This window comes from Triturus cristatus, chromosome 3_1 (assembly GCF_964204655.1).
Source record: "Triturus cristatus chromosome 3_1, aTriCri1.1, whole genome shotgun sequence".
Lineage (NCBI taxonomy): Eukaryota > Metazoa > Chordata > Amphibia > Caudata > Salamandridae > Triturus > Triturus cristatus.
In genome coordinates, this window is record NC_140583.1 from 560,604,594 (window position 1) to 560,617,297 (window position 12,704).

At 43.1% G+C, this 12,704-nt stretch overlaps 1 protein-coding gene across 12 annotated transcripts in view; it reads right to left on the reverse strand.

Moving 5' to 3' along the window:
- The window catches only part of AKAP13 (A-kinase anchoring protein 13), a 1,236,163-nt gene that overhangs the window by 745,470 nt on the left and 477,989 nt on the right, over nucleotides 1-12,704 (reverse strand). For all 12 annotated transcript variants that reach the window (XM_085644487.1, XM_085644486.1, XM_085644483.1 and 9 more), the window contains exon 8: nucleotides 9,681-12,627. In XM_085644487.1, the coding sequence (XP_085500613.1) occupies nucleotides 9,681-12,627 (2,947 nt within the window). The remainder of the gene's footprint in view (nucleotides 1-9,680; nucleotides 12,628-12,704) is intronic.

Sequence of the window (12,704 nt, forward strand, 5' to 3'; positions counted from 1 at the left end):
AATGCTCCAGAAAGCAATTGGCGTGGTCACCACGGAAATTGAACTAACTGAGCGTCGCCTCTCACTAACACCTGACCTTTCAGTTCTGGGGTCGCCTGCCCACCATACTGTTCAAGATTTGACTGATACATACAATAGCCAGGCTCGTTCCCCATTGATTATAACTGTACAAGATCCAATAACTTCTCCTATGGTTAGTGAAGGCTCTATATCTATACCCCCGAAGACCAAAGGAAAAAGGAAAGCTATTAATGCTGGAAAAAAAACTAGGAAGACCAAGGGGAGCTCCTGTAAGGTAACAACATGTTCCACCACCCAAACTCCTGCTACTTCTACTATATTACCACCCTCTCAGGATATGTTATACCCTACTTGGGTGCATCTAGTGGTGACTAACATTATTGATCAATGTAGGACTATTATAAAGGAAGAGATGACCCCTATTTTAAAACTAGTGCAAAGCCTTTCGAAAGTACATATCGATCCTCTTGGTAATCCCAAGCCAAGTACTTCGACTGTGCAAAATACTGGTCCATTTACACCCCAGCCTTTATCACTAGTCCCAGTGGCTGTCCAACGTAAGACTGGGCAACTAAAGGCAACCCAACTTCGCTCATCAACAGAAGGACCCCCCACATTTACTGGTACTAGAAAATCTCCTTCCCTTCCTGATAACCAAAACCTTTCAATTCAGACTACTAATACCAATGAGTCCCTAGCCACTGCTACTACAACTCGCAAAAAACATGAGGTAAATAAGAATGGAACCATTGTAACTAACTCTCTAATGATCAATCTCCCTCCAGCTGCATCCCCTTACGTGACCGTATTGACTGGTGTCCCCGAATTAAGTGAAGGTTCTAAAGAAAACCACCTTGATTTGCGCAATAAAGTCCTTTTCTGGCTGGCAAGATACAAACAGTTTCCCTACAAGATGGCTAATGAGATTCTGATGGTGAGAAGGGTTGCATGGATAGGATCAACGGAAAAAAATCTTAGGGGGGATTGCGTGGTCATAAATTTTAGACGTCCGCAGACTAATCAAAAGATCCTTGACCACCCAACACTATCACTTGGACACCACACCTCAATTAATGCATCCCCCCTCAAATTTTTCTATCCTCTGGCCCTCAGGAACTCAGACCCCTATCGAATTGACTCTATTTTTCCAGACATCGGGTTTCACCAAAATGTACCACATAGTACCAACTTGAATAACCAACAATTTGGAGTCCCCGTATACAATCGATTTGCTCCGTTAGAGGACGTCGATTGACTGGAAGATTTAGCTGATACTGATATAATTGCCAGGGGTTCCTCCAGCCCTTCTACAAGTGATATTAATGCTCATCCCACCCCTCAAAATAGTATTGTTCCTATTGAATATATCCCGTCTAGACCCACATTAAGTGAGGAGACAATCCACCCCTCTCTTTCTTCGCCTATTGCCTCACGATCTGAAAGAAACAATCCCCATCCAAACAACCAATTAAAAGTACTATCTTGGAACGTCACGGGCACTGTAAATAAACTTATTTGCCCCGACTGGAACTCTTTCATTAAACAGCATGACGTTTGTCTGCTGCAGGAGACCTGGGCAAAAGAAGAACTTAGAATAAAGGGTTTTTTTACAACCAATATTCTAGCACTTTCGGGTCCTAGAGGAAGACCATCTGGTGGGCTGTCCATTTTTATAGGGTCACATTTGGGCTGTGTAATCTCTGAAATTGCCACGCAATCACTTGATCTCCAATGTCTTCAGCTTATGTTTCCCTCAGGTTCTGTCATTACTTTGGTTAATGTTTACTCCCGTCCTACCAAGTCAGGCAGTGAATCGCCTACACTAGATTTATTGGATAAATTTATCCAATCCGTAAAAGATAAGGGCACTTTGATTGTTGCGGGCGATTTCAATTGTCAATTCGAGCCCCTACCGGAGCTCATTGACCCAATTACTAGGGAGGAAGATGAACAATGGTCCATACCGGCCCTTCTAATTCCACCTGTCAAGGCTTGGACATCACTAGCCCTGCAAATTAACTCCCTAACATTATCTAACTCACTCAGAGCCTGCAACGGGCGTTCCTTGTCGGACCTTGAGGGTAAACATACTTTTAATCGCCCAGGCCAGACTTCGCGAATTGATTATATTATGGTTGAGGCCAAAATGTGGACAAGGGTTATAGATTTTACGATCCACCCTCGACATGATAGCGACCACAATGCGCTGATCCTCGACCTTACTGTAGTGAGGGAAAACAATCCCACGCAAAATAGTGGTACGCCCCGACCCTTACATCTCTCCGGCGACAGAAGACGCCTTAAGTGGATGCTGATTCTTAAATCCCCTGATAAAATCAGCCTTATCTACTCGGCCACATGTAATGCCCTTGCACAAATGTGCCAAATCTTAGATCAGGACAATGATATCAGGAAAAATCATGTGTCCGAAATCCACACTGGGCTAGTTAACATATTGGGAAACTACCTAAATCCCTTGACTTCTAGGAAAAAGAGAACCGCAATTGCACTCTCCTGGTTTAACCACGAATGCAGAGAGGCAAAACTAGCCCTATTGGCCACATTAAAATCTGGCGATAGGAAAGCGGTCGCTATGAGTAGAATTAATTACAAGCAAACCGTAAAAGTGGCAAAGCAGAACTGGGAATATGATAAATGGGAGGACATTAAAAGAGCACTCATTAAAAAGGACATGAGAGAATTTTGGCTAATTGTCAGATCAGAATCAAAGGATGGCTGTATAGCCGATGACCCCAACATTGCATCGAGTCAATGGGTTGATCACTTCCAGAGTTTGTATGCTCCGTTGGCCCCCACTACTGAGGCTCCATCCCCCCCTGATGCGATTAACGAAGCTATTGTTAGTATAAGCCCCAGGGAGGTAGAAAAGGCCGTGAACAGACTTCCAGTAGGAAAGGCTCCTGGCCTTGACAAGATTCCTGGGGACCTTTACAAGCATAAACCTGAGGTGTGGATACCATACCTTTGCTTACTCTTCAATGCCATTCTTCATGGTGCCCCCATTCCGAACACCTGGGCAGGCGCAGAGATAGTCCCGGTTTTCAAGAAGGGCTCCCCCCTCTTGCCTAGCAACTACCGCCCGATCAGCCTAATTGACGTTAGCCAGAAGCTCTTTGCACGTATCATTCTAGATCGAGTACAAGCTTGGATGGACGAAAAACGAATACTAACCCCTTACCAGGCTGGCTTTAGAGAGAAGACATCCACGGTGGACCAACTTTTCCGATTACAACTTCTTTATTGGAAAACCGTGAGGGTAGAGGGTGGCAGCCTCTACCTTATCTTCGTCGATCTCAAAGCAGCTTTTGACTTAGTCCCTCGGCAAACTTTGTGGGCGGTCTTGGCTGAGATGGGGATGCCTGCCTGCCTTTTGGGGATTATAAAACGGCTACATAATGACAACTTTGCTCAAGTCAGGTGTGGCAAGTGGGGCAAATTGACTCCAAAGTTCCCGGTCAACCGTGGAGTAAGACAGGGATGCGTCCTGGCCCCAACCCTATTTTCTCTCTATACTAATGCATTAGTGCCCCACCTGAGGGGAGTTAAGGACATCGATGCCCCCAAACTTGACAACGAGCAGGTGGTTGCACTAATGTTTGCTGATGATACCCTCCTGGTATCTAAATCCCCTATGGGGATTCAACGTGCCCTCGATAGTTTCTCTGATTTTTGTTCCCAGAGAGGCCTTGAGGTTAATTCCTCAAAAACAAAATTTATGATATGCAACCCGCCTAAAAACAACGGTCCAAACCCTTCTCTCAATGGTGTTGCACTGGATAGGGTTTCAGTCTTTGAATATCTTGGTGTCACACTTTCGGACAGGATGGAATGGGGTCCCCAGCTAGCAAAAGCTAAATTGCGACTCACGCAGACCTGCGGTGGGATCCTTAAAATATATAGAGCTTCCATCTCAAAACCGATAGCACCCACCATTGAGATATACAAAGTACAAGCACGGGCTGCATCTCTCTATGGGGTTGAACTATGGGGGCACTGCTCAACTGGAGACATTGGGAGATCAGAAAACTCGTTCTTAAGGTCAATACTGTCCTTACCACCCAGCACTCCCCTCATTCCACTTAGAATGGACTTGGGAGTAAGGTCTATCCAAGACGAAATTGCTTTAAGGCCACTACTGTATTGGCGCAGGCTGTGGGCAACTCCAGAGCTAGTGGATTATCAAAACGATTTAAAATCGTTAATGACCCCTCGTGGTATAGATAACATACCGTGGCTTCTCTATATTAAAAGGGAGCTTATTAGATTAGGGTTTCCTGAACTATGGCACCATCCTGAAACACATGCCCCTACACTTTCTAGAGCTGAATTGGCAAATGCATTTTGGATAAATAATAAAAACACGATGCTAACCAATAATAAATTAGGCTCATTGACCTTGGACTTTTTTAATATCAAAGAAGATTTCAAAATAGAGCCAGTCCTAGACCTGATGGAGCCTAATGCCTCTAGAAAACTATATATGCAATTCAGGTATGGAACATTGCCTTTGAGAGCCTTCACAGGGAAGTGGTCGACAAATAATCCTCTTGACTGTCCAACCTGTGGAGCCCCTAGCGAAACTGATCTACACGTTCTCTTTTTTTGCCCCACATACAAAACTATCAGAAAATGTTGGCTTCGTCAACTCTGTAGGAATTTGGGGACCATACATTGTAAAGTTGCCTACAGAATTCTGAAGACAGACACAGCATTACCTATAGTTTTTTCGCTATCACGCTTCTGGTATGCTGTGTGGCGAAGGAGAAGTTCCCTTTTATTGCCGAATTTGCCGGTATAATGTATTGTTTTTATGATATCTTAACCTTTTAATCTTTTACCTACTGTTTTAATGAAATAACTCGCAATCAATCTAATCTTTATTGTACTTACTTTTTATGTAATTTAACAATTTCTTGTTTTTATGGACTGCTTATCTTTTATGGTCTATGACCGAAATAAAGATTATTTTGAAGTTGGAAATACATTTCTAAGTCAGAGGTCCAGCATAAGGACCAAAGCCGTGCCTCTTATAAAAAAAGTAATTCCTTTTAGATTTTGGGGTGTTTTCATACGTCATTGGCCAACATTCAACTCTGCTAGTCTGGGGATACAGCACATGCGTTCCCAGTCCAAGGAAAAGCCACACTTTTGATTATTATTCAGATTTCTACAACTGACAAAACGAGCTGCTCTGTTCATACATTTTGCCGGCGACTCATCATGGCAGTTCCCAGGAAAACAGGCATATTTACAAGCAACAGATAGTGTCATGAGATCTGTGTCTGCTGGACTTCTGATCTGATAATTTATCCGAAAGCTGAGATTTAGCTACCTAATATTTTAATCTGCACTGACACCTGGCACTCTGAACTTCACCAGCCTGTACTGTGCTTCTGCTTAAACCCTGTTTGCATAGTCACCAAAACACTGAGAGGTCCCCAGGTTGATTTCAGCTCTTATACCCTAGCTACAAATCTGTTACTAATACGCCAGCTGCTCAACAATAAACCTCAGTAAGCTAAAGCCCCCCTTTCAAAAAAATATAAAATACATAAAATCTATTTGAAGGCTAATGACAAGCCACTGCAACAAGGATGGCAAACGCTGTGACATCTGGCCTATATGCACCTGCCGAAGATGGTGCTATTAAACGTTTACCTCTTAGGAATGGAGAGCAATGGATAACCACTACTTAAATTGTGTGTGCAAATTACCACTTGTTGCAATGCACGATGCATTAGAATCTACCAATGAATCATAGGTAACTAGATTAAGTTTGTAAAACAGTTATAAACTCAGTGATCCCATGACAGAAGTTCACTGATTGCCAGCACAATAAAAGTGTCTAATAATGAAGTGAGGTCCCTCCAACTCATCACTAGTGGATTGACAGTGCAAGATTAACTTTTCTGTTTTGCCTTTTGTAGTGACTGATTTTACCTATTACCTCCTTTGAAGGGTTAGTGTTGATAAATATAAGTCTAATAAATATAAGTCTTAGGCCAAATATTACATGAGGTCTAACTGGATGCCATCATCCTTTGGGCTGTAATAATACTTCAACACAGAGAGAAAACAATGATGGGAAAAATACATACTATCAACTGCCACATCCAAGTCTGCACTACTATAAAGATATTTTTACATCTTTATCCCGTTTTAAAGTCTTCATTTTCAGTCATACACTGGAAAATGTAGATGTCATGGAATTCTATTCTAGACTGTATTATGTTTCAGATAGTCTAGGAGAGATTAAATTTCCTTTAGTGCATCCATGCTGCACCAAAAAGTGCAATCACTGCTTTAAATCTGAATTTATTTCTCCATTAAGCTCACTAGGACAATCTAGTAGATAACCTTTGGTGAGACCCCATGAGGAGAACCCTTTCATGGCAGTTTTGAAATCAATCCTCACGGATTTGGTAGTTTCTACTGATCCAGAGTTCAACCTCAGTCCCAAGTAATCCTTAACATGGTTGCCTATCCCATTATAGCGGGATATAACTGGACCCAACATAATGTACCACTATGAAAATGGTCACCAAATAGTAAGACCAACAAAGCAGACGAAGTCCTGAAGTTCATGAGCCCAAGATCGCACTCTAGGTCACTTACACTAAACAAGCATTTGCAATGCAATAGGGCTCGCATTTAGGAGAGTTTAAGCTATTGGCATTATAAATGCCAATAGCTTCTCCCCCGCCTACCTTGAACACGTCAAAACCACAAACAAGGGTTTTCCAAAGAATTAAATATACTTCCTGCAAAAAGCGTAAAAAACTGAGGCAGGACTAGCATCCGGACCTGAAACAATCTTCTTGACATTTAGAAATATCCACTTCCTTGATCTTCAAGGTCCCTGGTCTTACACACCAAACCCCACCAAACCATCCTTGGAAATGCTACAGAATATCCAAACAATAAAAAAAGAACTCCTAGACAATCTTTCACTCTAAAATCTCCTACTAGTTAGCCCTAGAACACGGTGCAGCTCAAAACGAATAAAGAAAGCGGTGAGCGGAGATTTTTTATCAACCAAAATTTATGATGGCCCCAATTTTCACAATAAAAAATTGAGAAAATGAACAATTGAAGTCTTTCCTTTACCCAAACAAAGATTTTCTGTGCATTGCAAAATAACTTTTGTTCTAATCAAACAGTACCAAGATGATAAACGTAGGCAGAATTTTTCTCTGCAGGTTTTCCTTTTACAACACACATTTTCACTAAAGTCCCACATTTCATGCATATAAGGATGAAGATCAAAATTTCGAAAGTGTGTCAAGAGGCAAAGTTTTCAACAATACTTTAGAATGGCTTCCAGGAAAAAAATATTTGTGCAGCCCAATGAGGCAGACACTTCACAGTCCAAAGCCCCCGATTACGAAACCCACCCTCCATGGGCATCCACACTGAGATGAACCACATTTCATTTAGAATGAACAACAAAACATGTTCTGGACAGCTGGTCTGCCTACTCCTGTAGTTAAGAGCCTCAGAACTGCACTATACAAGTTCTGGAAGATATTGATTCCTTTATTCGTTCTGGGTCCCTCCTTCGTGTTGGTGCATTTTTTGCAGACATTGTTTTATAGATAAAGTGATAATTTTATACAACCTGGAACCTATTTCGTTTTTCGTTTGATTCACCATAAAGTGTATACACATTTGAAACAAGTTCACAATACATTGCTTCCATCATCTTAAGGACAGAGAGCATGCGTCTTCACAAATGTAACAAATATATTATTCTGTTTAAGAAAAGACTGGACTACCTTGAGCACTGATATGATAACGTGTTGCTTCTGTATTTAAGCGTGCGTTGCTTACTACAAACACAATACTACTTTATGATTAAGTGAATAGACAAAAAATAAAATCTAAAAGTAAGTGCTTGATGCACATGTTTGATTTCTGTAGTGTAAACAATGGGCATTTAATAAACAAGGTCAATTAATGAACTCGTCTAAGTTCAACTGCCAAATTCATGACAATAAATATACACATTACATATTCATCTACGGAAACGTCCAGAAGCCCTTGAAAATAAAACCTAGATATCGTTCAAATGAGAATAAAGTATGGACGGACATGTGAAAATATTCTTAGAAGAGTGCAAACCAAAATATATATTGTTAATTGTTTGCAATTTATTTTTCAATTATAGATTGCATTTACATTTGAAAAATGAAGTCAAACACACAACACACAAAATATTTTAGTTGCCACTACACGTTGTTAATTCATGAAATTGAACACCTCACCAAAGCAGCAAAACTAAGCACTAAAACTGTGCTCTGGCCTAAGCATCTAGAGGAGCCACATGTCTGCAGAAACTTCAAAAAACAAGGACAAATTGGTGAGCAATTTAACAAGGACATAACTTCCATATGTCAAATACTTTTGATGTATAACATATTGATGCGTTCTGGAAGAATAAATGGGCAACTTCAGATACTGTATGCGCGACTGCTGCAGCTGTCTATAGCCATGTGGTCTAGACACACAATAGCCTATCTTATCTTGTTAGGCCACTTATCTATAAATAGACGGTTTATTCCTGTGCTGCCCCTCGGGTCATGTTCTCCTACGTGAGCAGTACAATGTGCTATAAGAAATACTGGCTCTGAGTTCCAAAGTAGGCGTGTGACACTAAATCCCTGCAGTAACTATGACAAAACTCACAAAGGACCACAACTTGAAATCTCAGTATCGTACTTCAGCTTTAGATGCTGATATATTTGCTACCAAATCTAGCTGAGAGTTTGCATTTTAGATTTGTAAAAGTAGCAGCGCTTATGCAAAGGATAAACTGCCTTGTACAGATTCAATTATTATACACAAACTGAAAGATATAACTGCGTAGCCCAAGACAGCACGCCAGTGTCTAAAACGCTATTCATTTGGAAATATAAGAAGCTATGCAGAGTAAGACCTGAGAATAGTAATGTTGCGCTTTCATATTTGGTATACAACTTAAACTTACAAATGTATGGTAGAAGTGCAAAAATGTATTAAGCATGCACTAAACCAGTTTTAGTTTTGAACTGGCGCAAGGGAGAGGAGCTCTAAAGAGGCATTGTATTTAACAGATAGCCACATAATAACTTAAACATCGATACATCATAAAAGCTAAAAACGTAATTAGTCAGTTAGTCACATGACTATAAATGTGAATGAGCTCGGAACTAATCTGCATAACTTAAGAACAAAAGCACGAGCATGCCTTCCCCTAAACTGGACCACACTATTACAAAATGTCATGATCTTGTGAATTAAGGTAATGCATAGATCATCATCTTTGTATGGGATGTGGTAGATACTCTAAACATTTCGGATTCAAACATTTTCCTTGGAGCTGGGAATATGTTTCTGTTTGGGCATGACCATCCCCTAAGATCCAGGCCTTTGAAGCAATGTGTTGCAATCTAACAGCCTTTTCCTACTTGTGGTGGCACTACATTGCAGCAGCTTGCAGTGGCTTTAATGTAGGACCAGATTTTACACAAAACACCAGTCTAAGCCAAGTGCATTCAGTCTCCATTTTAGTGGACTCTATGAATACATACCAGTGTATGCAAAAAAAAACATTATAACTAACTTCAACTAATTAAAACATATGATGATTTTTTTTTTACCTGAAATAGGCTCTGTTTCATCAACTCCAAGACCTGAGGAATCCTCATCATCAAGCTGTTCAGTTAACTCCAGTCCCGAGTCCCCGTCCCCTTGGAGTGTTGCAACAATGTCAGTCTTGGTTGCAATGTGCACAGGATGAGATAGGGGGGAGCTCTGTGGTTCCACCTCTAGAGAGCAGATGTCATGCGGTGAAGAAGCAGCGCAAGATTCCCCTAATTCTTGGTCAAGAGTAGCGCTTGTGTTCATACTGTTCTCGAACTCAAGTGAGGCAACCGAATCCTTCACAAAGCCTGTAACAGAAGCATTTTCTGGGTGATCTACACAATCTGAGAGGGGTGTATCGAGTGTCAAAAGTAATTCACCGGTTTTGCTACTTTTAGCTTTGTTATCTTCTTCTAGCTCAAGCAAATTCTTTCCAAATTCTTTCTCTGTTGGAGAAACTTCACTATCGCTGGATGAGGATGTGGTGTCTTGACTAGAGTCCACGCCAGACACTGGCTCCTCTGCAATAGGGTGAAGGGACACTCTGGGATTCGTGACATTCACATATTGCTCCTCTACAGTCTCTATCAAAGGCACTTGGGCTTCCACTTGAGATGTCCCCTCGCAGTCACAGGGCTGTGCTGTTGATTCCGGTGCATTGCTGCTCGGGGCGAGAACATCAGAACTCGGGTTGGAATCACATTCTTGTTCCAAGCGTGTGTTGTCATCCGCTGGAGCCGGTGCCTCCTCTGCCGCGAGATCACGTGCGGCTCCGTCTTCGGCACCCCCAGCCATGTCTGTGTATGTTTCCTCATCCGTCCCTCTCAGCTGCACGACTGGGACGGGGCTGCTCTCCGTGCCAGGTTCTCCTCCCGCTCCTTTAACAGAGGACTCCACGCCAGTGGACGTCGGTAAAAGCTCGTCGCTAGCAGGTGCCCCACTTTCACACACCACCTGATTGGCTTCTGTTTCTTCACTTGCAGCGGTCTGAAAAGGGCCCTTCTCCCGCAGGTCTTTTTCAGCCTCGCTGGCTGCAGACAAAGCATTTTCTAATATTACATCGGTGTGCTGTGTAACTGCCGCGGCATGCTCTAATACTTCCTGGTTCTCTTTGTCTCTATTATCACCGACCGCAAAGGGAGTGTCGCTGGGACTATCCTGCACATGTTTGCTTTGGCTGCATGAAGGTAACTCACCGCCACTCGGCACTGCTCTCTCGTCTCCAGTAGATGGTGCTCCAACATGACATTCTGCGTTTGCCATTAGATCATCCTCTTTAGGAGTGGAAACCGAACCCAGTTCTGTTTCCTGCTCAACTTCCTCCCGCACCAGTTCGATAGCAGATGCGTCTAAAATTATGCCTCCAGACTGGAGGCGCAGCTGCTGTTCTGGGCCTGAATCATGCGGAAGTAAACATGTCTCACTTTGCATAAGCTCTTTGTCTGCCTCTGGACAAACTTCTACAGCAGGAGCCAGCAGTACTTCCGAGTGACTGCAGACTGCTGCACACTCACCAACCTCCCCTGCAGTGATTACAAGCAGTGCAGCTTCGACTTCAGTGTTGCATTGGCCCATTTCCTGCTCTGTGGAAATAGCATTAGTGACGTCCTCGTCAGTTCCGCTTGTGGTCTCAGCTCCCGATGAAACCTGCTCTCCTTCTTTGTCCTTGGCCTCTCCCTCTAAAAGTGCACAAGGTTTGTCGTATTCGTCTGGTGTCTGATAGTCTGACGCGGTTGAGTCCCGTTCAACCAATTTAACATCTGAATGCTGGTGTTCTCCTGAGCCTGTGCTGTCCGTGAGATTGAGTGGAGTCAGCTCAAAATCTGTGTTTTTATTTTCTGCTTCTACAGTTTCTTCTCCATTATACTTGGCCTTTCCCACAATCCAGGTGTCACCTATTTCCGGGGTCTCACTGCGCGCAGACGGCCCCTCGTTTGTCGGTGGCAGCTGTTCGTCACAAAAAGCTTCCGCACGGGCCATACTGTGGACACAATGTTCAACGCTGGTCACATTTCCCTCTAAAGGCCTCCCCATGCTCTCATCATGAGCTTCGCTGACTGGGAACGTGACATCCACCTCGGCTTGGGTATCGGGAGCAGTGATTTCACTGCAGACATCTGCAGTTGCGGGATCCGGCCCCCGTGTACCCTCCACAGCCCCCGACAGTTCACCTTGAGAGGCACTGCCAAGGGTGTCACAAGCGAGGTCAGTAGCACCGGTAAATGCTGCGTCGTCCTGATGCGACTGCACATTTACATAATCAGCCACGGTTTGGTAAGCGTCTTGGTCGCCACTTGCCGTAAACGCCTGGGTTTGGCCACTATCTACAGATTCGGCAGAGCTGCAAGTAACAGTCTGCCCCATAGCCCCAGCAAACTCTTCTAAAGTGGGGCCTTGGCTTCCAGTTTCCTCTTCTAAACCGTTTACACTTGGAACCGCACTTGGTGGTTTCACTTCCGGGGAAGAATTATCTATTTCACGCAGGCTTTCTTCGCTTGAAACAACTGCAGTGGAAGTCATGACAGCTTCCGTGCTTGTATTTCCGCAGGATTGAGGGGTTGCAACACTGCTTACTTCCACGGGTGCACCATGCATGCACTCGCAGTTATCTGATGCGCTCTCAGCAGCAACAATAGATCCCGTCTCTTCTTGTTTACGTTCAAAATCTTGATTTGCACTTTCACAAGGCGGCTCTACAATCTCACCACTCAACCCCCCCGGCTTGTCTGCCGCATTTCCCTCTCTCCTAGGTCCACTTTCATTATCAGATTCTCCAATACACGAAGTATGGGCCGAAGTCATTTCCGTCCTAGAGACACATCCCAGCACATGCGGTTCCTTTTTTTCTGCAAATATTACTACCACCCCAGGATCTTCGGCACTGAAACTCTGCTCCACGCTCTCACTCAAATTCAGGTAGTCCGTGGTGGTTCCGGGTTCAGATTGTGACTGCATACTGGCATTCTGAAAAAAAAATATACACATATTATAGGCTTTGTATACTCCTTATATATAATCACTGATTTATACGTTTTAAAATG